The sequence below is a fragment of the Lissotriton helveticus genome, chromosome 1_1 (genome assembly GCF_964261635.1).
Source record: "Lissotriton helveticus chromosome 1_1, aLisHel1.1, whole genome shotgun sequence".
NCBI lineage: Eukaryota > Metazoa > Chordata > Amphibia > Caudata > Salamandridae > Lissotriton > Lissotriton helveticus.
The window spans coordinates 1870022504-1870046840 of record NC_136057.1 but is presented as its reverse complement, the minus strand read 5'-3'; the positions used below and the strand labels follow the sequence as shown (position 1 = coordinate 1870046840).

At 46.1% G+C, this 24337-nt stretch overlaps 1 protein-coding gene across 1 annotated transcript in view; it reads left to right on the top strand.

Annotated features, from left to right (window-relative positions):
* Nucleotides 1-24337, top strand: part of TNR (tenascin R) — a 736434-nt gene that overhangs the window by 366695 nt on the left and 345402 nt on the right. The window contains exons 3-4 of the mRNA XM_078642004.1: nt 609-1168; nt 4759-5235. Of these exons, the coding sequence (XP_078498130.1) occupies nt 670-1168; nt 4759-5235 (976 nt within the window). The 5' untranslated portion in view covers nt 609-669. The remainder of the gene's footprint in view (nt 1-608; nt 1169-4758; nt 5236-24337) is intronic.

Sequence of the window (24337 nt, the reverse complement as noted above, 5' to 3'; positions counted from 1 at the left end):
TGACAGTGATTGTCTTGATGTTTTCCCTCGGAAGAAATTGTTTTTCTGCACTAACATGATTATGATCTCTGGCCTCAGATGACGTTGCTTTTTGAGATTTGCACAACACTGTCTTCTTCCATCATTTGCCAATCTATTCTGATCTATATCATGCCTAGTTCCAATTTCATATAGCATTGATTTTTGGCATCAGGCGCCATTGATTGCTTGATTTCCCAACATTGATTTCTGCAATCAGATGACTTTAATTTCACAATGTTAATTTCTGGGTTTTAATGACATTGATTTCATAACTGCATCAAGGGTTTAACACTTAGTTCACTTTTTGGCAGAAGTGATTTGTGTCATTTACGCACCGACTACGAGCACTCTAGTATACTGCAGTATGAACAACCATTGGCTTTTCAAAAAAGATGTGTGAGTCTTGGGTTGTCTAATTGCAGTCTTGAAAATGGCTCAAGTGGAAGTTGCTTAGACCACAAGAGCAGCTACCAGCAGATATTGGCTAGGTTTTCTATTCTATAGGAATACATCCTTTGAACCCAACTTGAAATTTTGCTTCTTATAAGTGTTTTAATGCCAGGATATTTTCTTGTGTGTTTTTACAGGTGTACTTTCACTCTGGCCCTGTCAAAGCTGACTTAGAAGTCGCCTTCAGCTCCTAGGAAGATGGTGCCTGATGGGGGGACATTCCTGCTAAAGAACTTATTTATCTGGTCCAACCTTCTTGCATTTGCCTCCATCATTAAGCCCCTTGTCGGCCAAGTAGAAGTAACAACCGAGCGGGCAAAGACTCAGGCAGCTGAGGAGCTGGGTAACTTTGCAAACTACAGTGTACCTGCCAGAAGCCAGCCAGTTGTCTTCAACCACATTTACAACATTAACGTTCCCTTGGAAAACCTCTGTTCGATGGGTATCGATACTTCGGAAGACCAGGCGGGGAGTGCCGAAGAGGCCAGGGTGACGGAGTATACCGAACAGACCTCTGACAGAGAAGGCCAAGTCTCCTTCACCCACAAAATCCAGCTCCCCAAGCCACTCTGCAAGTGCACCACTTCCCCGCAGATCATACAGAACTTGCTGAGCCGAATCGAGATGCTGGAGCGGGAGGTCTCTGCCCTGCGGGGCCAATGTCCTTCAAACTGCTGCCAGGACAATGCGGCCACAGGTAATAGGGGTCCTTCAGTTTACAGATGCCCCAAGGAACTTATGACCAGGTGGCCAAGGATGGTGGTGGCGTCACGCAGATACACTAGCATCCACCCCAGCCAAAGGGCACAGGCTTGAATATTTTATTAGTATTTTCCAACTAGTAGACTGCTATGCCTTTTCTGTACACATTACTGGGAGGCTGGTGTCCTTGGTGATTGCCACTTGTTATCTTGTTTGTGTATTTGTCTCCAAAGACTTATAGATTCAGCTGCTCTTGACTATTGTAGTCAGGTTCAAATAGCATTGCAGAGTATATCTGAAGTAATTCAACTAAGAGTAGAACGGGGTAATTTGTACTACCAAAATACCTGGTAATGTGGCAAACATAGGTAAAAACGAAACGGCCATGTTTGAGCCAGGAGGGTGATGCTGTATTTTGAGCTATCGTACTGGGCTAACAGAAGGTCCCACAGAGCTGGATTGAGGTTCTATTCATAAGGGCCCAGTGAAAGAATAGCTGGTGGTGCTCCAGGTTGGGACTGAGATGCACAGTCTGTGCTGTCAGTGACACTCAGAAATACGATGGGTGATAGAGCTGTGTTTTACTCTTGTGTCAGATTAGCAGGGGCTGCTCCATGGTGAAATTGAGCTACTTAAGACAACATGAAATTTAAGCTGAGGTAAAAGAGGAGAAGTGTCCTTGATCCTCGATGCTAGAATAGCAGGGTGTGTCACTCTTAAGCATTAGTTTCATTTCTATTTTAGGGGACTGGTGTGTGTATGGGAGGAGTCCTACTGAGACCGATCACAGTGACTAGGATGTGTTCTGGATAGGACATGTGGCATCTATTTTGAACAGAAATGTGTACAGATGGCATTTACATTACCAAACCTGCCAACTCACAGGGTGCCACCTTGTGACACATGATATCGGCTCCCATCATACGGTCTCCCGGTGAGGAGCTGATATCACATGGTGGCATGGAAAATAAGCTGAAAACCACTATAAATAGTGGTTTTCCAGTTTGGTTTACGGGGCTTTGAACTACTGATGTCCATTAAGGCGTGTGAAAACACCCCAGGACCTCAGCACTAGCCTCAGCAAGCTTTTTTTGGGGGGGAAGGGGCTTGGGGCGGGGTGAGGTTCAAAAGTGCCTTGTAGGTAATTCTCAGCATGAGGCGCTGCCCCTTTCAAGGCCCTCCCCCCTCCTTACACGGGGAACATCCATTACGACGCGGTTTTTACACTGCACTACCATTATAACACTGGTTTTACAACGCAAGTCGTTACCACGACTTGCGCTGAAGGGCGCTCTAGGCTAAGGAATAGTAGATTTACAATTCCAACACCTTCCCTACTGTACGTAGGCTGCTGTTGGAATAGTAAATATTACTATTCCTAAATACAGCACCCTACCGTGCAAGTCGTTGTAAAACCTGCGTTGTAATGGTAGTGCGGTGTAAACACCGCATTGTATTGACAAACAACCCCTTACACAGTGAGATTATTCTTCAAGTTGGCAGGTATGCATTATGGTATTCACAGCTTAAGGCACAAGGAGATAAAAATCATTTACCAAACGAGCATATTTTTGAGTCAAGTGCCAGGACTGGGATAGTACAAGAATTCGTGCCAGCACCCATCATTTTGCTCACAAGCATGCACCCGTCACCGCTGACGAGCACCAAGGCTGAGTTGTCTTGTTTCCTCTTCTGGCCTCTTTCTTCCACTACCAGACACTCGCTGCCTCTTTATCTCACTCTACTTTTTCATCTCTCCATTCTCCTTTGTCACTATTTTCTGTATTTCTCTCCACCTCCTTTCCTCCTTTTATGTTTTTCTCTCTTGCTCTGGCTCAAAGTCTGATGAGGATAAATAAGTAAGAGCCTGTCCTCAAAAATGAGTGTCGGTGGGCCCCACCTGGAACCAAAATCTCAAATTAAGCATTGATTTAGTTAGGTATCTCTATGTTCATGGTGTTCTTTGATCCTCCAAATATTATCAGTTTTTTTGTTGATCACATATTCAGGGGTTTGTAGGCAAACTAAAACTTTGAATTCGAGGCAACCTACGATGATAATCTTTGTCGCAACGAAACACATCCTTTAAAAGTGCTCAACTATACGAAAGAAAACTCAAAATTTTATTGCCACGATCCGGTTTAGCCAGCCTCCAATACTTGGCTATGGTGACGTAATACGTCTCATGGTTATATTTCACAGATAGAACTAAGAACAACTATTTTGGCTGTAGAGTTTACATACTTTCCTAATCTTAAACCTGAGGAGATGTGGCAAGTTCAGACAACAGTCTCCCGCACTCGCTGGACATCCAAGGCTAACAGTGTTGAGTATAGGCAACTTGTAATGATGTTGATCGATTGCTCAACCAGTCCAGATCTCCATGCTCCATTATGCTTGAGTTATATCCAGACTCACCGGAATTATGCGATGCTGTGGCATTTTCCACATAATGATGGATTGACACAAAATCATTTGCTGCATAATTTGCAGATGTTGACAAAAAAAAAATTGTTTCTAGATCAAACGGGTCAAAAGTTAGTAAAAACCTAGCAGTGTGTGTTGACGCACACTGGTAGGCCCTTCATGAACCTTGACTGGTCACCTTTTAGTTGCCAATTGCGGTATTTGGGTGTTAAAGTAGTAATATTAAGGTGAAGTCTTTGCCCAGGCAATATTAATATGTGTAAACATGTCAAATTAATGAAGTAATACCATTACATAATGTGCCGCATTATGCTGCATAATTTGACTTTTCTTGTTGCATAATTTAGTCAACCATACCACATAATTGGGTCTTCCCATTCTGCATAATGCCAGAAGTTCTGCTTATAAGGAACAGTAGAGGTTGCTGGGCCACAGCAATGACAGAGTGGGGGGCATCTGACTAAAAGTGGTCATTGACACAAACTGTGCACGGTCACTCATAAAAGATATAAACTGCTCATGCACAGATCCTACCCCTGTTACCCTCGTCCTCTGGGAAAGAGGGTTGAATGACCAGAGGTGTTCACTGTAAATCAAATTTGGGCAAATCCATTCTAGAGTTTAGGATAACAACAGACTAGCCTAATGGGTATCTACATTAGTCTTGAAGATCTGTCACTGGTGTTGGTGTAACACATACCTCATTTAGGACCACACAATTTAGGGTTAGGGAATTTATTGTTGACGGTAGGGTGAATGGTAGAGAACAGGTGTTATGGAGCTGGCTGGACGTGCATGGAGGCCTGGGCATACACTCTACGCCTGACTGATGTAGCAAAGGTGGTGTAGGCCATAATGTAAGCAGGCACTAGGGCCCTTGCCTGTAGTTGGGAAAGTAAAGTCAGGCAAGTTGTTAGTTCAGTAGGTCTCTCACACCACAGGACAACAGTGCCAAATTAGGTGCTGCACTAATATTAATTGCCCTCTACGTAGATTGTACTGCTAAAGTGACTTCTATTTGGGTAATGATTTTGAATTGTCTGAAAGTCTTTCTCGACTGCATGGCGTCTTGGCCTTTGAACTCTGCAACTTCTGCATCTTCAAGGTGTCGCAAAACACAAGCATTGATCTGACTCCCCTATGTTTTTGTGCCTGCAGGTCGCCTGGATTTCGCCCTTCACTGCAGCGGCCATGGAAACTTCAGCCTGGACTCGTGCGGCTGCCTGTGCGACGAGGGCTGGGTCGGGAAGAACTGCTCGGAGCCCCACTGCCCCCTGGCCTGCTCCGGCCGAGGGGTCTGCATAGACGGGGAGTGCGTGTGCGACGCGGACTACGGCGGGGAGGACTGCGCGGAGCCGCGCTGCCCCACGGACTGCAGCTCGCACGGGCTGTGCATGGACGGGGAGTGCGTGTGCGAGGAGGCCTACACGGGGCCCGACTGCGCCGAGCTGCGCTGCCCCAATGACTGCTCGGGCAAAGGGCGCTGCGCCAACGGGACCTGCCTCTGCCTGGAGGGCTATGTGGGCGAGGACTGTGGCCGGAGACGGTGCCTGAACGCCTGCAGCGGCCGAGGACTCTGCAGCCAGGGGGAGTGCTCCTGTGACGAGGGCTACGTGGGCCCGGACTGCTCGGCAGGTAGGAGTGGAGGCCAGGGGCAAAGAACAGTAAAAAGAGGGGGCTAGAGAGGACAAGGGGGGAGTCAATGGAGAGGGCAGGTGGAGGAAGAAGAAAGTGGGGATTAAAAAGAAGTTTAGGTTGAAAGCAGCGAAATGTTAAAGTGTAAGGAAGACAAGGGAGGGAGGTGGAAAGAGCATGTTGAAGACAGTGAAGGGAAAGGTAGAAAAAGAAAAATGGAAGAGATGTTCTTTGTTAAGGAAGAGAATGAAAGGACAGAGAAAAAGATATTACTGGGAGGGGAGGATTGGGGAGAAGAGAAGATGTAAGGGAGCAAAAGAGAAGGCGAATGGTAAGAAGATAGAAGGGAAGAGGTAGAGGATGTGAATGTGGAAGGGGGAGAAGAAAGCCAGATAGCTCGTTTAAGGAAGGTAAGAGTGGTCAAGAAAAACAAGAAAAGATGATGGAAGGAATTATAAAAGGCATAAAAATTGAGAAAATTCAAACATGGTTAGAAGGTTTTATTTTGGATTACCAATCAATTCAATATATCTGCTAACCAGAAAAAGTTCAGTTAATGCAGGAATACAAAAGGTAAACTAAAGTATCTCACTAGGTTAAGGCGCAACAAAATAATATATCATATTGCAATAATCACAAGCACAGATTAAAGCAAACAGGTATTCCATAAAGAAACTTTGAAAGGGAAGTTTCTCTCTCCAAACATAGACTAGATATAAGGTCAGCTAGTAAAATCTCTAAATCAGGAGTTTAGGACAAAAAGAGAAGAACGGTGTCAGCATGATCGCTCTTCAGTATAAATCCAAAAGAAAAGGAAATCAATGTTTAGCATAAAACTTTACACTTGCAGGATTAGGGCAAGCAGAGAGGTCTGTACGTCTCCAAGTCTAAAGGGAATCTGCTCTGCCCTCCCTACAATCAATCAATAAGGGGTTTATAGAGTGTGCTACTCACCCGTGAGGGTCTCAAGGCACTGGGAGGGGGGAGCAGCTCCGGATCAGTCAAAGAGCCAGGTCTTGAGGTACTTCCTGAACATGTGCAGGGTCAGGGAGCGTCTGATGATCACAGGGAGCTCATTCCAGGTCTTGGCCGCTATGTAGGAGAAGGCTCTCCCACCTGCTCTGTTTCTGTGGATGCATGGGACCTCTCCTAGAGCGAGGTCGGTGGAGCGGAGGTTCCTCTTGGGTACGTGGAAGGATAATCTCTTGTTGAGGTATTTGGGTCCGGAGTTGTTAAGGGATTTGTAGGCATGGGTGAGGAGTTTGAAGGTGATCCTTTTCACGAGGGGGAGCCAGTGGAGGTCTTGTAGGTGTTGGATCATGTATTCGTGGTGTGGTGTCCCGAGGACGAGTCTGGCTGCGGCGTTCTGGATGGTTTGGAGTTTATGTAGAAGGGTTCTGTTGATTCCAGCGTATAGGGTGTTGCCATAATCCAGTCTGCTGGTTATGAGTGTGTGGGTGACAGTCTTTCTGCAGTCGGGGGGGGGATCCATTTGAAGGTCTTACGGAGAATGCGCAGGCAGTTGAAACTGGTGGAGGTGACCGCGTTGATCTGGCGGTTCATGGAGAGGGAGGAGTCGAGGATGATACCGAGGTTTTGTGCGTGGTCTGTTGGAGTTGGTGGATTCCTGAGGGCAGTGGGGGCAGTGGGCCATCAGGTGTTGTCCCAGGTGGAGGTGCAGGGTCCAAGGATGAGGACTTTGGTCTTCTCTGAGTTAAACTTCAAGCAGCTGTCTTTCATCCAGGCTGCCATGTACTATATTCCTTCTGGTGTCTTCGGGATTTTTCATGAGTGAGAGGATGAGCTGGGTGTCGGCGTAGGATACAATGCTGAACCTATGCTGTCTGCCGATGGCAGCAAGGGGGGCCATGTTGATGTTGATGATCCTTGGGGCACTCCGCAGTTGATATCAGTGGGTTCGCAGAGGAAGAGAGGGAGTATGATCCTCTGGGTTCGGCCGGTGAGAAATGATTGGATCCAGTCCAGGGCGGCTCCTCGTATTCCCGCATCGTGGAGTCTGGCTGCGAGTGTGCGATGTGAAACGGTGTCGAAGGCTGCGGAGAGGTCGAGAAGGATGAGGGCCGCGGTGTGTCCTGTGTCGAGTAGCATGCGGATGTCGTCGATGGTGGCAAGGAGGGCGGTCTCGGTGCTGTGGTTGCTGCAGAATCCAGACTGGGAGCCGTCTAGGATGGAGTTCTCTTCTATGAAGGCGGTCAGTTGGGCATTAGCGAGTCTCTTGGTGACTTTTGCCGCGAAGGGGAGGAGAGAGATGGGCCGGTAGTTTTTAAGTTTTGTAGGGTCGTCCGTGGGCTTCTTGAGGAGGGTTTTAACCTCTGCCTGCTTCCAGATGTCTGGGAAGATGCCGGACCAGAAAGAGGCGTTGCTTGTTCATTGTAGTTCGGGTGCGATGGCGGCGGCTGCCCTGTGGAAAATGTGCGGTGGACAGGGGTCCGTTGGTGCTCCTGAGTGGGTTTTCTTCATGGTAGCGTGGATGTGTTCTGCAGTGGCAGGGTCCCAGGTCATTATGGTAGGCTTATCGGTGACGTAGTGGGGGGTGGTGTCTGGCGTCTGTTCGCTGAAGTTGTTGTAGAGGGCCTTGAGTTTCAGATGGAAGTAGAAGCTGAGCTTTTCGCAGAGTTCCTGGGAAGGTGTGACGTCCATGGCTTTGCAGGGGGCTTTTGCGAACTGCTGTATGACGTTGAACAGTTCCTTGGCGTTGGTCACGTTGGTCTGCACTTTGTCTCTCTTGAAGGTCTGTTTGGTGTCTCTTATGCGCTGGTGATATTCCTTCAGGGTGTCCCTGTGGTTGTTCTGTGCTTCCGTAGGTTTCTGGTATCGCCAGGTTTTCTCTAGTCGTCTGCAGAAGCGTCTGGCTTCTTGTAGTTCTGTGGTGAACCAGGTGGCCTTCAGAGGGCGTTGTTTGGCCGGGCGGCGGAGGGGTGCGAGCTTGTCGGTCCAGCAGGGGATCCAGCGGTGCAGTTCTACGGCTGTGGTGTTGGTGTTGGTCGTGGCGCTTGGGGGTTCTTGGAGGAGGGTGGTGTTGAGGTGTTCTTCCGTGACCTTGATCCAGTTCCTTCGCGCTGGGCGTGGGGGGGAGCTTGGGTGCGGTGGCGATGTTGAAGGTGAAGTGGACGCAGTGGTGGTCTGTCCAGAGGGGCTGGGTGGTGTGGCTGTAGCGGATGTTTGTCCCTCCCGCGAAGATGGGATTGAGGGTGTGTCCAGCTCTGTGAGTAGGCGTGTTGACCAGCTGCTTCAGTCCGAGGTTAGCGAGGTTGGTGGAGTCGGGATCATCGCCGTTGTCGAGGAGGAAGTTCCGGTCCCCGTGCAGAATGTAGTCTCTGGAGGTGATGGCGTGGGGTGCGGTGAGCTCGGCGATTGCGGTTGGGGACTGGGTGTGAGGTTCCGGTGGTCTGTAGATGAAGTGTGGTCCTGGGGATGGTCTGGATCTGAAAGTGAAGGTGTTCTGTGTTGGAGTGGGAGTCGCTTGTGCTGGATGTGGAGAGTCAAAGGGGGGTCTTGAGTGCGATGACGAGTCCTCCTCCTGGGTGATGGGGGTGGTCCTTTCTGTGGATCTTGTAGCCGTCGGGGATGGCAATGGCGATGTCGGGCCGGAGGTGGCTTTGGTTCAGGTTTCTGTGAAGAAGGCGATGTTGGACGAGAGGGTGTCAATCAGGTCCCAGATCTCTACGGCTTGTCGGTGAAGGGAGCGTACGTTGAGGAGAACGCAGGTTAGCGTTTCAGTGGTGCGTGCATCAGGCGGGCCTTCGGTGGTAGTAATGGTTGTATCGATGGTGAAAGATCTGCGGCAGAGTCTCTATGAGAATGGTCACTGGGTGGTGTTTGGCGAGGATCTTTTGCAGTCGGTGTGTCTTCCGGGGTTGAGCGCGTGGAGTGGAGTTGTATCTGCGGGGTCCCGGAGATCCAGGGTTCCTGGCGCTGGCCGTGGTCAGGTCATGGACGGGCGCAGAAGGGCTTGCCTTAGGTGCACTTTTGGCGTGCCTTCTGCGCACCAGCAGTGCGACCGCACAGCGGTCACCATTAACTAGGGGAGGGACATGCAGCTGGGAGGCGGGGTGGGTTGCGGCTGGAAAAAGCAATGGGAAATATCGCGAAAAACACAAAATGACTACAGGACAATTATGCAATGAACAGTGGTACAGCAAGGGGGTAGCAGAATGCTAAGGGGGGCACAATCAGCGTGCTGTTGACAACCAACAGAGGATACAGGTCTAATAAGGGAGAAACAGCGTTAATGGGCTACAGTGGGGAGATAAAAAATAAAAACAATAATTAGAGGCGTGGGACCCAGCAAGGTGAGGTCTCGAACCCTGCCTGGGTGGGACTGTAGACCGAGCACAGCAAGGTAGAGCTGCTGGGGAAGAGCTGATCTCTGACCAAGGGAATGTGAAAACACCAATTTTAATGTAACAAGAGATTCAAAACATTCTTATCTCTCTCACACCACCAAGGACTAACCAGGTCACTGCTTGAGTTCATCTGCAACATCAGTTCAGGTTCACACTGTATCAAACTGTAGCTTAGGTTCTTAATCTTGAACATCTTGCCACCCTGGTACATGATGAACAGAAGGCCTATTTCAATCATTGTTCATGTACGTTTGCTGCCAAGCTTCCTCTCAAGCCTATCAGTTGTCTAACAAAGACTGTAAGCCTTTCTCTAGCTGACGAATGTCATGTTAATAAACCTGCAAGGGAAAAAGAAAACCTGCTGGCAAGGCAAAATACATTGGGCCTTATTTATGAAGGCCTTGCGCCGCCGGTGCGTCACTTTTTCCCATGTTAAAAGTGACGCACCGGCGGCACAAGGCCTTAATAAATAAGGCCCATTGTAACTAAGGAGTGCAATCAGGTTAACGTTAGTTCAGCATTTTAATGTGCACTTCAAATACATGATTATAAATGCACATGTAACTTTAGGAGTACATTCAATACATGAGTAAAGGAGTACATGTTTAAATATCACTTTCAACTTAAATGCAATGTTACTTGAAACGTAAATTTAAATGGAATTACATATCTTCATGTTTAACTGCACATTTGTGCGCATGTACATAAATCTCGAATTTCTACAGTTAATACATTTCAGTAATACGTTTAAATGTTTCACACATGTTAATAAAGTTAAGGTACACAGTGAATATAATGTCAAGTGCACGTATATAGTTTGCATTTATGTGACATATAAGGGTGAAATCTAAATTGCACTGCTTCAGAATCATAAATATATACTAATCTTTACAGTATAGTGGTAGTCGATATATTGGGTGTGATATTTTTGTAGTTCGATATTTCAACCAAATTATATTGGCCTACAACCTAAAACAATCAGCAATGATTGAGTGAAAGGGAAATTGTAAACAAATGAAACATGTTTAGCCCCTTCCATGCTCATGACGAGCTCAGCTCCTTATGGCATATACCTCTCAGGTGCTCATGACGAGCTGAGCTCGTCATGACCACACCCGGTTTCATTGCTGTCCAGCACAGCAGGGGAAACTACCAAGCAGCGATGTGGCTAGAGAGATGAAAACGCCTAGAGGAGAACAACAAAGATAAGACCAAAGCCTCTGTCATAAGATATTATTCCTCAATGTTGGCTACACTCCAATAGTCTCACTTAAACTCATTTACAAATTTCTCAGCTAATCAACTGATGTTCTGTCTAGTGGTTTTGCAAAGCTTTTTCTCTATGTTGGCTCCACTTATCACTGGAAATGCTTTCTCAGTCATTAACGTGGTATAATACATGGGATTCTGTTATCCATGTATAAATGGCAGTTTCCAATTTCTTTATAATTGATGACTTGTGACGCACCATCAGAAGTCAACTAATTTCTGCTGCCAGAGCCAGCAGCGCAGGTGAAATGCAGGTCAGGTCACGGAGCATAATTGCAGTAACTGTTCAAAGCAACAAACGGAACATTGTTTTTCTTTCTTCTGCTCTATTTTAATAGCTTACAATGAAAAGCATGGAGAATATGTTTATTTTTTGCCCTCATTTGATAGAGAAAAACTAGAATCTTTCTGCATGTTTCGACATGGTAGGAGCTACAGCATCTTTTGTTTTTTAAACTGACTCGTATGAAATTCTTTCTAATGTCTGTTTGCAATATCTAACACATTTTTGATTTAGTTATTTTTAAACTAGAGGTTTCATTTTTCATGTTTGCAAACATACTCACTCTTTCATATGAAAGAGCTAAGCACCAAGGTTTTAAGTGGTTTGTGGGAAAGGTGATGGTGTCACCTTGTATTATATGGGATAAAGTACCCCGTGGCGTGCATGTAGGGATATTGCAATTCACCTGAGAGTTCCATAACTTTACAAAGGAAGTCAGCCTTTGGCCTTGATCCTCTATATGGCTTTGGAACTCCTCAGTGGCTAGAAGTATGCTTATAATGCACGGCATGGGATGCTTTAACCCTAATATATCTCTTTTTTAATAACTGCCAATTTTCAACATTTCCGATAATCAGGCTTTCCTATCTGTGTATAGATAAGATTTCCACATTTAGGAAAGCATTATTTGGCCACAGTTATAGGCGAGACAAACCATCTCTGGCAAGGATCTTAATTTCCAGCATTTCTGTGAAATGTTAACGCATGGCTAATTTGGGCTTCTTTGTCCCTTTATACTGAATTACATCTTCCAGTACCCATTACTATAATACGACGTGAAGAGCAGTGCAACTTATCATCAACTTGAATATTGGTTTGGTCCCCTCTGGGAGATAAGCTACTGTTTAGTAACTTATCTAAGTTAGCGCAGAATTAGACCAACCGTAAGCCGATTACTTTGATTCTGTCCTAAAGAGGGGTGAGTTTTCAAGCTGAGAGTTTGTATCCCCACTGCACAAGATAACAAGGAACTTCTCATATGTTTCTAGTGTTTTTAAGATAAAATGTCATTGAACAATGAAAAACGTTGCAATTTAGAAAAACTATTCAGCTATGGATCATTCCAAGGACACAAACTTAATCCGGTTCTGTCTTTGTGAATTTAAAAAAGGTACAGATTATTAGAAGAAGTTCAGATAAGGCAGTGGTGCATAAATATATGGTTGAAGCAATCTGGCTAAAGAATTGACTTCATGAAAGTGACGTCCCTTGAGTCTCTCGTCAGGCGAACGCTCAAACCTTGACCTTCCCCGTCTCCGTTGGGAAACTCAACAGACATTAAAATGTGAGAGAAATGGTTGAGCTAAAGCACCCTAAAGAATGGAGCTATGGTTGAGCTAAAGCACCCTAAAGAATGGAGCTAATTTGTGTGTGCTTCATAGGTAGGAATCCATCATTTTAAGCTTGCTGATACCACTAAAGATGGACCGGCCTTATGCAAATGAGTTTGCCCTTCTCTAATATGAGTATTCCAGCCAACTTACTAGCTCTAAATTGACATAAACCTCCCCAGAAGGCACAAAGCCATAGTTGGAGTCTCCAGTACTTAGGAAGTGCTGATTCTGCTGTGCTTTGAACCAGGGACGTAGAGAACTCCCTCCACCCGCTCTGGCAGCTACAGCTTGAATGGGGCGCTTAATGGGCCTTTTCTGTCTGCAACTCGGCAGGCAAAATCTCATAATTACCACTATGAAGGAACACATCGTCAATAGAGAAGCAAGCGGGAGTAGGGAAACACAAAGCGTGGATAAATAGGAAGGGAAGAAAGGAATATTGAATAGAAGGAGGGATGAGTAGGTGGATGAATGAGTGGGTGGGTGAATGTGTGCATAGTTAGAGAATGGGTGAAAGAATGAGTGAATGGGTAGGTGGACAGACTGGTGAAAGGATGGTCCAGTAGATGGATGGATGGATGAATGAATGCATAGGTGGATGGACATGTGAAAGGACGATAAAGGGATCAATAGATGAGTGGGTGAAAGGATGAGCACATGGGTGGCAGAATGAACTACTGAGTGAAGAGATGGATGGCAGAGTGGATGCAAGGATGGTGAATGGGCGGCAATATGGATGAATGGAAAGATGGATGGCAGTGTGAATAAATGGATGGATGCATGTATGATCAGCATAGCGGATGGATGGATTAGTGGATGGCAGAGTGAATGAATTGATGGAATGTGAAAACAGGTGACTGATACATGATAAAATTAATTGATGTGAGAATATAAAGGCAAAATAGTGGATTTCAGCAGGTGGGTAGAAGGGTGAAAGTATGAATAGATAGAAATCTGGATGGAAGAGACAGGAAAGCTATTCTAGGAAATGGTTGACTAACTTGCTTCACTTGCTTTGTGCCATCAGATCTTTCATTTCAAAGTAGGGGCACTTTAATTTTCTCGCTACTCTCGTGCTTTGAACGCAATGGAGAGATAACAGAGAACCAGGTATTTCAGTACCTCTTTGTGTCATCATTCATAAACATCTGGGGGAGCTTGTTTCACACTATGCTGTCTCTATGCTGCCCTGCACTCAAATGCCCCATTGTTTGTGCTCGTGTCTCGTCATCGCTCAGAACAGAAAGGTGTGTCCAGTGTCCTAATACCATAACAGCAAGGATTGTGAGCTTTTGAGGTCTAATCACTTTGTTAATGCATAATAACCCCGCCTTTGCTTAGAGAGAAATAACTCTCCTTATGAGTTTGGCTTGATAAGTGAGTAAATGTGGGTGGGGAGTGAGGGGTTCATCCAAGGCGATTACCATGGCTGCACCGTTTGCTTGTGAAAGCATGGAGCTCAGGCTACCATAGCATTAAGGTGTCGGCTGGTGTATAGTGAAGGTGCCCTTCTTTCATGAGCATGTGTCCTAAAATGTGTGTCCCTGTTTCTTCTTCAGTTCTGTTGCATCAATCACAGACAGCATTCGGATGTATATCTTTTCCAATATAAGTAGCTTCTGAGACCCTATGAGTTGGGTGCCTTAACATGGGTAATGAACCTCTGCGAAGACATTATCAGATCACCCTCTCTCATCTTTTCCAGTAACTTCTATTTCTGGAAGTGAGCATGAGTCTTTTGATTAGTGCTCAGTGCTGTTTAATATTCACTAGTCACCCTTGTACGTGAGGATAGTCTTCTGTTCACAGTGCGATAGCAAAAATCACTCATCCCAATTTGTTCATCTTGGGTATCTCTGCAGTTAGACTTCCTATGGACATTTGCTCCTTTTTTTTAATGAAATCCTGGTTTGTTGTTGGCCTGCCAACTGGTATGTTAAGTTGTGATGGTCCCATTTTGTTTGCACTTTGCTGGCATTGGCCTGTCTGTAAGAGGAATGTACGTTTTTGCTGTCTCATGTATGATTGTGATGCAGGATCAATCCGCACACTTCAGTGGAATATTTGAGACCAAAGTAAGCATGAGTTTATCTGTGGCTTACATGATTGCTGAGATGTTAAACTTTCCTGCATGAATTAGTTCTTTCTTCATTGGAACCTATCAGTCATTTTCTTTCAACTTCTCTGATTTCCATCTTACGTGACTTGCGATTAAGCAGCCTACATGCCTGTTTCATCTTTGAAGCTTGTCATCTTTGATTTTCTTGCCTTCAATTTCTGCTCCACCATTAATCTTGTTTGTCGGGCCATCTAGCAGGAAAGTAATTTGCAGAAGTCTTCCATGGATGACCATCAGCTCTCAATGCACTGGCGTCTCTAGTGGGGTTCAGATGGAGCATGTGTCCCAGCTACATTTGTCCTGCCTCCCCCACCCCTGTACAGCACCCTTGGGCCCCACCACCAAAGATGTTGAATATCGTCTGAAAGAAAACACAGAAGAAAACAAATACAGCACCTTGCCAAGCACATGTTAAGTGCAATTATCTTTCACTGCATAAAAGCGACTATTTGTGGCAATGCATGAGTCTACATGTCTACTTAAAATGTTTACATACAACTTTCTATGTATGTCTGTATCCATTTATATGTACATATATGTAGATACATACATCTATATGAAGTAATATTTAAACATATTAAACAAGCATGTTTACATATGCATCTATATACATATCTGCATCTGCAACACATACATGTGCATGCTCCCACGCACACTTCACAACTGGCATTGGCAGGTGGTCCACAGTTTTATCTGTGACTCATATTGTGCCCCCTAAAATCATTTCTAAAGACACCACTGCCTCGGTGATCTGAAGCCAGATTCATTCACATCAGAAATTGTGCCAAATTGATGTTATTGTACTCCTGGAGTTTCCATTATAGTTTGATGAAGGGTCGACCACATAGGTGCTGGAAGTGAGAGTGCGAGGGATGCTGCATCATCCCCAGAAACAACCATGTTGGAGTTCAGAAGGTGAATGATCAATAAAGATGCCTTAAAATTGTGTCTTAATCTTGTCACATTCAAAGTATGATCAAACGCAGGGTCAAATGTCTTCTGACAAATCCCTTCGTATTTGCTTAACATGAAGAATGGTGTTTAGTTTCATATAGTAACAATTCCTAGGCAACTAAATACCTGTATGATATCATGTTCAACAACACACAGGATAATAAACAGAACCTCAGTGTACTGACAAACAACCACAAAATTAAAAACGGTGTTTTCATTTTTTTATTAAATATAAAAAATTCTAAAATATAAAACAATCTTATTATCCAAAATATAAAAAGTGACAATACATAAAGAACAATTATGACATCAAATCATGAAAAGCATAAAAATATCAACATTCAACAACTCAACATGAGTATATGTAACGAGTTGTGTATATGTTTTTCTCACATATAGAAATTTCAAGTGGTTCTCCCGAAGGCGTACGATACGCCGAAACGCGCGTAGAGACCGCCATCCTACCCACTCAGTCTTTACAACCCTTGATTATATTTCATTATTGAATGTTGATATATTTATGCTTTTCATGATTTGATGTCATAATTGTTCTTTATGTATTGTCACTTTTTATATTTTGGATAATAAGATGTCATATGTCATAATCATATGGAAGATTACATTTAAAAAACACAACTATTTTGATTTTATGACTCTTTCTCATCACTCATGACCTGGCCATACACCAGGGGCCCTTTCCTTAGAAGCTTTCTTTAATGCCAGCTGTGTCTGACATTCATGCTTCTCAGCTGAAGCCTAGAAGACAAGTTTGGTCATCCGTTCAGCGTAGTTGAGCCATATCCTGCTGCTGGTAAAAATGATGAAAGGTTCAAGCACGTCCCATCTCTTCCTCGGCCCAAAGAGAGTGATGAATTTCAGCTGCACGGCTGTGTGAGCTTTGACACTAAACTCAGCAGGTACTCACGTGCTGGTCAGCAAATCACACGTTTCACAAATTAGTAAAATAACTGACTTTCGGGTCTGGGAAATGAATCGCTTTGTGTTTGCTCATTTCTGTCAATGTATTATTAAAATGTATCAGAAAGTTCCATATTATGTGGTGCGTTTGTTTGAAACTCCTCTCCAAAATAGTATGGCGGAGGACTGCCTACCTATTAAAGATGGAGCGCCTCGTTGCTGCCAACCAGCAAGTTAGCCATTGAATAATTCTGATGACCCTTGGTATCTTACGACATTCACTAACATGTCTGGCAAGTGCTTCGAACTGAAAGCTGATTTGCTCATTCGTTTTTCATTATAACAACCCACCATCTTCTTGTGGGACTGGAACTTCCCATCTGTCCTTCTAGGTCTGACCTCATTTTAAAACCAGTGTGTATCGGGGGTGATTCTGCTGCCTTTTCTGAAGCTGAACACCAAGGTCTTATGAGATCTATTGCAAGTACATAGTAGGGCAACAATGACACTGGATGTTTGTTGGTCTTTAGACAAAATAGCGGAAACAGAAATATGGTGGCGCAAATTATTGTGGCAAAAATGTCGAGGACAAAAATATTGTGAAGTTAAGTTTCTATAAGTAAGCAAAGCTTTACTATTCTTACCTCCACATATATGTACCCTGACTAAATATATATATTCAAGGTATGTAAATGTGGAGCTAAGAATAATAAATCTATACTTACCTATTTGCACCTACCTTCTCGATATTTTTGCCCTCGATATTTTTGATACAATATTATGTCCACACAATATTTCTGTTTCTGATATTCTGTCAGAAGACCAAAGTTCTGTAAACTACACGGAGGTAGTGCAGTCAGGCCCAACCTGCATCTCACCCTGCCTGCCTCACAATTGGGACGGGGCTGGACCGGGCAGTTTGGAATGCTGCTGAGCTGGGGGCTGATTTCGTTTTTGGGGACCTGCGTGTACTAAACGAAATTCGTTTTGCTTTAATTATTTCGAAGTACATGCAGGTCTCCATGAACGAAATCAGCCCCCACCGCAGTGAAATCCGCCCCCAGCTCGGCAGCATTCCAAACTGCCCGGTAGTCAGTTCGGCCCTGAATTCGGACCCACGGTACAGATTAACTACATCAGCAGGCTGGCTCTGTGCTTTTGCACCTGTGACCAATACTCACTGTCACTGGCAGGCACTGTTGCTCACTCTACAAAAGCTGCACACTGCAGCCAACTGTCTGGTCAGTCCGCTGCCCATTCCTTTGTGCCACAGGGTCTCCGCTCTGTCACTCATGGTGAGGGCAAGACACCGGTTACAGGAAGTGAGTCTTCTAATACCCAGAGAAGTTTCAGTCCTCACCTTGCAGCGTGCTCCATCCAGTGGCCCATAAAGCAACTATAGTCTTTCCTAGACAGTCACACAACTGACCCACTTGGACATGCAGGGCCAGTGGTAGGTCTTCGGCAGATCTGCAGATTCATAATTCAAGGACAACAGTTGTTTGTAGTAGTCTGGATGCACTGAAGAGACAACACAAAGCCATCTATTCTGCTCACCTTCTCTATAGTTACAGATGTCCCCCTCTGTTGCATCGCCCATGTATGTAAGGGGTGGCAGACAGGGCTTGACTCAATTGATGGGCTATACTTTGGGCGCTCAAACTGTCTTTTCTTCCCATAAACCTAGAAGCAGGTTTTTATAGCAACAGCAACTAGACTAGGAAAATGGCTCGGCTGGGCACATAACTGAAGATTTATTGCACAGTTTGTGGGGTGAGCTCTGCATTTTTAACATCTCCCTGCTAAGCATTGACTGGGTTTTGAATTGGCTCTTAGTTTTTAAGGGTAATGAAAGACATTTTGGGGGAAGGTAAGAGACTTCATTTATAACGTAACGGGGTACACGCCACAACTAGACATCCTCAGCATAGCCACCGCTTTCATGGCCCCAGAGATACACTCTAAAAATGACAGGAGCCTCATTGACCTAATCCTCACTGCGGCAACTAAGACTATACTTCCCAACTGGAAGGACACAGGGAAAGCCACTTTCAAAGTCTGGTTCAACTGGATCACCTTCCTAAGGGGCGCAGACAACATAACACAAAATCGCACATCCCAAGGCAGCCCAAACACCGAGATGTGGCATTCCCTGGACAAATACCTAAACTCGCAAAAACTGCCGTAAACACTCCACACAATCATCCCCCCCCTGGTGCCGCCCACCCCTATGCTCTGAAGTCAAAGCCACCAACGGCTAACCTAACTCGCGTCCGTTTCCCTCTTCCTCTTTCCTTTTCCTCCCTTCTCTCCTACTTACCTTTTAGCTCACACTGTCTCTTCCGGCTTACGAAGGCAACGCACAGGAACGCTAAAAAGCTGCCAAGGATATAAGTCGATTATGTATAAGCATCACTCAAGCGTCTCAGCATAGCTAGTATTTACCAACAGTATTGTTCGACGATACAACAAGACCAGTATTGCCTTCGTTTTGTTTTATTCTGTACTGTGCATGTTAAAAAAATTCTTTCTAATAAAATCTCTTGAAATAAAAAAAAAGTTTTTAAGGGTAATAAGTGAAGGGTATCAGAAGGTTTCTACTCTGTGGTAAAACCACATCCACTTTTTCTGACAACCAGGATGACACTCCAGTAAACCTGTGTATTTGATATTGGCCTGTTCAAGGTTCCCCTTAATAATGTGGTAAACATATGTGGAATTAGATTAGAGGGTTATTGGGGTGGTGTTTGGTAGCATTAGACAGAGCTGTCCTAGCGGGGACAATATTCAGTCAGCCACTGAACAAACTTGCGCTATTAAGCAAGTATTTTTCTAGGCAGGTGGTAAATGTGCAAGTTTTATCCTTGTGTAGGTTACGCCATTGTTGAGGAAAGTGGGAGGCAATAGGTAATCAATTAGGACATGTATGTACAGTAGGGAAGGGTGTAACTTGTGGAGTTTCACTCCCTGAAATTCTGCAGAGTTACCTAAAAACTCCATGAGATTCCAGGATGTTCCGCAAGCAGCAGAATTCTGGTATGTCGTGCTGCTCGTACAGATTTTTAGTGCCAGGAGTTTGCACTGCAGTGTAAAGTGAGCAGGAACGGCCCCACGTGGTACCCCAGAGGGTGCTTCTTCTGCACAATTAGATTTTCTACGTGAGCAACAGCTTTCTCACCGCGAGCAGCAGCTTTCTCAACGTTAATAGTATCGATCTGCCACTGGGAGGCATTCTAGAGCTAAAAAAAACACTAGGGGACACACATTCTCACTCGCACTTGCCAATTTAATGTTGGTGAGCTGCACATGTGGAAAAACTCTGCCATGCAGCAGTTGGCAGAGTTTTGCCTTTATTCACACATCCAAGGCAAACATTACAGGATGTAAAGGAAGTGTTAAATGACCCCCAATCATTACAGCCTCCATAATAAGGTGAAGTGTATCCCGCAAGTGTTCGGCAGGCTCTTTTTGCTTCTCCTAGGAACTGGGAGAATTAGCGAGGTGCGCTGAAGTCCTGATTGAGAGCATCACATAGAGATCATTATATGGACCTTGGCACTTGTTCCTTTTTCTCTGGATGGTGCTTGCTTGACAATGAGTGCCAACCATAATTAAAGTGAAGTCGGGGTCTCCGGCGGATGTCTGTCCGGCACGTATCCTGCAGCAAATTTACTCCTGCTGTTCTGAACCCCCCATTGTCTTTCTCAACAGCTCCCTAGCACAGGGTGTAGTGACCCCCGCGCTAAAGGCAGCCACTATAGTACCCATCTTGAAGAAACCTGGCGCGGACCCTTCCATCTCGGCCAACTATCGCCCCATCTCCCTGCTGCCCTTTTTGGGCAAGGTGATGGAACGCCACGTTACCGCAGTACTTAGCGCCCATATTGAGACCAATGGGGGGCTGGCATCTCGCCAGGCCGGTTTCCGTCCCAGACATTCAACCGAATCGGTTGTGGTCTCAGTCCTAGACAACCTCAGAAAGGGTATGGATGATAACAAATACCAGGCACTGGTCCTCCTTGACCTGTCCGCCGCCTTTGACACGGTGGACCATACCATCTTACTGTCCCGTGTCAGGGTGGCTGGAATCGGGGGATCAGCCCTGGTTTGGCTCTCCTCCTTTCTGAGGGACCGCACCCAGGCAGTGCGGCTAGGCAACTTCTCTACCACTCCCCTCCCAGTCACCTGTGGTGTTCCCCAGGGATCCTCTCTCTCCCCCCTACTTTTCAATCTCTATATCTTCCCTCTTATCTTCGCGCTCCAGCAGCTGGAGGTCACCGTGTACAACTACGCGGATGATCTCCAGCTCATCTTTGATCTGTCCTCCTCTCCCCTCTCTGTCTCTAACTTTCAGTCTACTATGACATTCATCAGGGACTGGATGAACCACAACCACCTTAAGCTGAACCCGGACAAAACCGAATTGGTTCTCACCGGTGGTTCATCCAGCCCCTGGAACTCTCTCTTCTGGCCCCCCTCTCTTGGGCCTGCACCTTCCCCCTCAACCACGGTCAAAACACTGGGTGTTAAAATGAATCACCAGCTCACTCTCCACTCACAAATCAGCTCCGTGGTCTCTTCTTGTTTCCTCACTCTCCGCACCATCCGCTCTGTTTCCCGCTTTTTCTCCCCTCAGGCACTCAAGATTATCATGGCCGCCCTGGTGATATCAAGGCTGGATTATGCCAACGCCCTCTATCATGGCATTCCAGCATACAGCCTGCGAAGACTCCAGTCGATCCAGAACCAGGCGGCCCGGCTGGTTTACGGCCTCCCACGCTATCACCATTCCACCCCCCTTCTTAGGGAGCTTCACTGGCTTCCCGTAAAAGAACGTTCCCTTTTCAAGACGGGCTGCATGGTCTTCCAGGCCCGTCAGGGCACTGCCCCCGTTTTTATCTCTTCTTTAATAAAACCCTATGTTCCCACAAGAGAGCTCCGGTCTTCCTCTAAGTCCCTTCTTCAGATCCCCCGCTTCACACGTAAAAAGTGGGGTGGGGCCAACTTCTCCACCTTGGCCCCAACATTCTGGAACTCCCTCCCTGACCATCTCCGTTCTGCTACCCAGTACCTCTCCTTTCGTAAAGATTTAAAAACTTTCCTCTTCAATCAGGCTTTCCCCGCTTAGCTTTTCATTCCTATTACTCTTGTCTTTTCCCTCAGTTGCCGATCCTGCTCACTAGCGCCAAGAAACCGCATGGTGTACGCTGCGCTTTAGAAATGTTTTAAATTAGAAATTAGAAATTATAATTATGTTGAGTGTGTATATGGATGAGGATTGCTCGCTTTTGCTTCTTATTCGCTGGGGAGGGTCTTTGATTCCCAAGGCTTGCTCACCATTGGTTTAAATTCTCTTGGAACTAGGACTACACAGTATTGGTTCCATACTTTGAAAATGTAGATTGATTGACTGGCTGGTTTAAATTCTGCGGCTTTGTTATTGGACAAAGAATACAAAGAATGGAAGATGTATTGTGCTACAGCAGCCCCCAAGTCTATTAGGAGTAGTGGGCTGCGAGAGCAGAGGACAAAGGGAAAGGCACATTATTGCTGAAATGGGGTGGTAGAAAGACAGTGCCCTGGTGTGGGATGGTGCCCTACTATTCTCGCCCTCCATAGCACTTCCCGAATTTGGTCAATGTGGTCTACAAACAACTCGTTTTTACTTCCCTCTCATCTGTTACTGATCTACTGATAGGAAGTAGACGGATTCATCTAAGAGTATGGTGCAGGAACAGGGTCTCATAAAGTTGCTGGCTCAAAGCCTAATATTTGGCTCCAATAATGGAGGCTCGAGAGACCCCAGGTCATGTATGTCATTACCCAGGCAATATTACTAACATGGCCAGTTGCTGGGCACAGGTTGGTCCCAGCAATACCTTGGGGTGGATGCTTAATACCAGCTTTGGAGGCCCAATCAATTTAAAGACTCTTTGCAATATTTGTTCCAGGATGTGCCCCAGCCTAAACAAGTGTGATCCAATATGATTATAAAATCCTGCACATGGACTCTGTCACTAGTCTGTCCGCAATGTTTCTTCCATGTTATCTCGTTGGACAATGCAGATATTTGAATCAAGTTTGATTTTTTAGTATTAGCTACCCTGATTTCTCTTCAGGTGCCCTCTGTGTTCTCCATACTACCACCATTTTATTCTGGTTGTGTTGTAGCAAGCTTCTTGCAGCCCAAGATACATGCTTCTTTCCCCCTATGTAGGCTGAAGAATGCCAGACTTTGCCGCCACCAGTTGCCCTCTGCTTTTCTCGATCTGCCCCTAGTTTATGTCCCCTTTGAATGTATTGATTATTCCCCTATCTGAATTCTTTTCTGAATCATTCATGGTGTTGTGTATCTCTATTCCCTCAAATGGATCTCCATCTACATTGTGACCACTTTGTAATTCCTTCATGTGCCTCATCCTGAACTCAATCACATTGTGTACAAATGTTGCACAACTTTGCTTTTCTTGTAAGGCTACTGGACCAGGGGAGGCGCTAGGGGGCGCACAGCGGAATGGCTGCCTGACATGCAGCTCCGCCGGGCGATCACACACAATGTGATCCATTGCCGCTGAAAACCCACCATCCCTCGCAACGCGACTACCAGCATAAATGGGAAGATAGGGAGCAAAAACTGACCCGGACCGCTGCGGTGTCCGCTCCCGCAGTGAAGGAATATTCAGTTTACATCGCGGAGGAACGGGACTGCCTGACAAGATGGCCGCCAGCAACCGACGTCGCCTGGGACTGCAGCGCGGGGCTCGCAGCTGACTGCCAGAATAGCCCGAAATTCACAGCCGGAGGTGAGCGAATACTGCCCAGTTCAGCGTTGTTGCTCTGAATTGCCGCTGTCATTGAAAACGCCGGCAGAGCAGAGCTTATCTCCGGCCGGGTGCCTGACAAGATGGCGGCGCCTCTTGAAGAAATGGCGGGCTCTTTGTAATGTGGCTGGCGGGCTACTGATGAGCTCTCCGCGCTGCCGGACCTGCGATGCTCGGTGGAGAACTGTAGGGCGCCCTGGCATGTGGCTTTTGAGTCTGGGGATGACATCACGCTAACGTCCTGTTCCCACCCGCACTCACATCTTGAGAAGTGGATTCCCTCTGCGCTGGGCGCTGGCAGGAGATTTGTGGGGCTGGGAGCGAGGCAGAGCACCCCACTAATGCGACCAAAGCTCTCCGGACAACGTTGGGCTGCTCCTGGGCTGCCACTGACCGCATGATATACACCATCGTCACGTTCTGGCGCAGAGTCAACTGGTGGTGCCCAGAACGGACGCGGACCTGTCCCCATTTGCTGCTGCGGGCTCTCACTGTCAGGGAACCACGGCGACAACGGTCAGAGTCACGAGGGCGTCTGGACCCGCGCGGAAGAAAGTACAGTCACCGGCCACTGTCATGGGGAAGCCGGACAAGCAGCAGCAGAAACTTACTTTCGACAACAGGAGAGCGTCGAAACCTGCAGACGATTTGGCAGAACCCGGAGGGTATTCAGAATCACCGCAAACCACTAACATGGAGAAGATTCTTTTGGCCATTCAATCAAATCTTCAGGATATTAATGGCAAACTGGACAATTTGACGTGCAGGATGGATGGCATGGCGGCTCGACAAGAAAAACATGGTGAACGACTAGATGAGGCCGAAACAAGGATATCGGCTGTAGAGGATGAGGCACGAACGTCTACCACGAAATGCACCGGAATGGAACGGATTCTACAGGTGATAAGAGCGAAGGAGGAAGATTTGGAAGCGCGCTCCAGGCGTAACAACGTGCGAATCGCGGGCCTGCCGGAATCGACCAACACAGGCCGTATGGAACACTACGTAGAGGGGTTGTGCAAGGATATCTTTGGGAC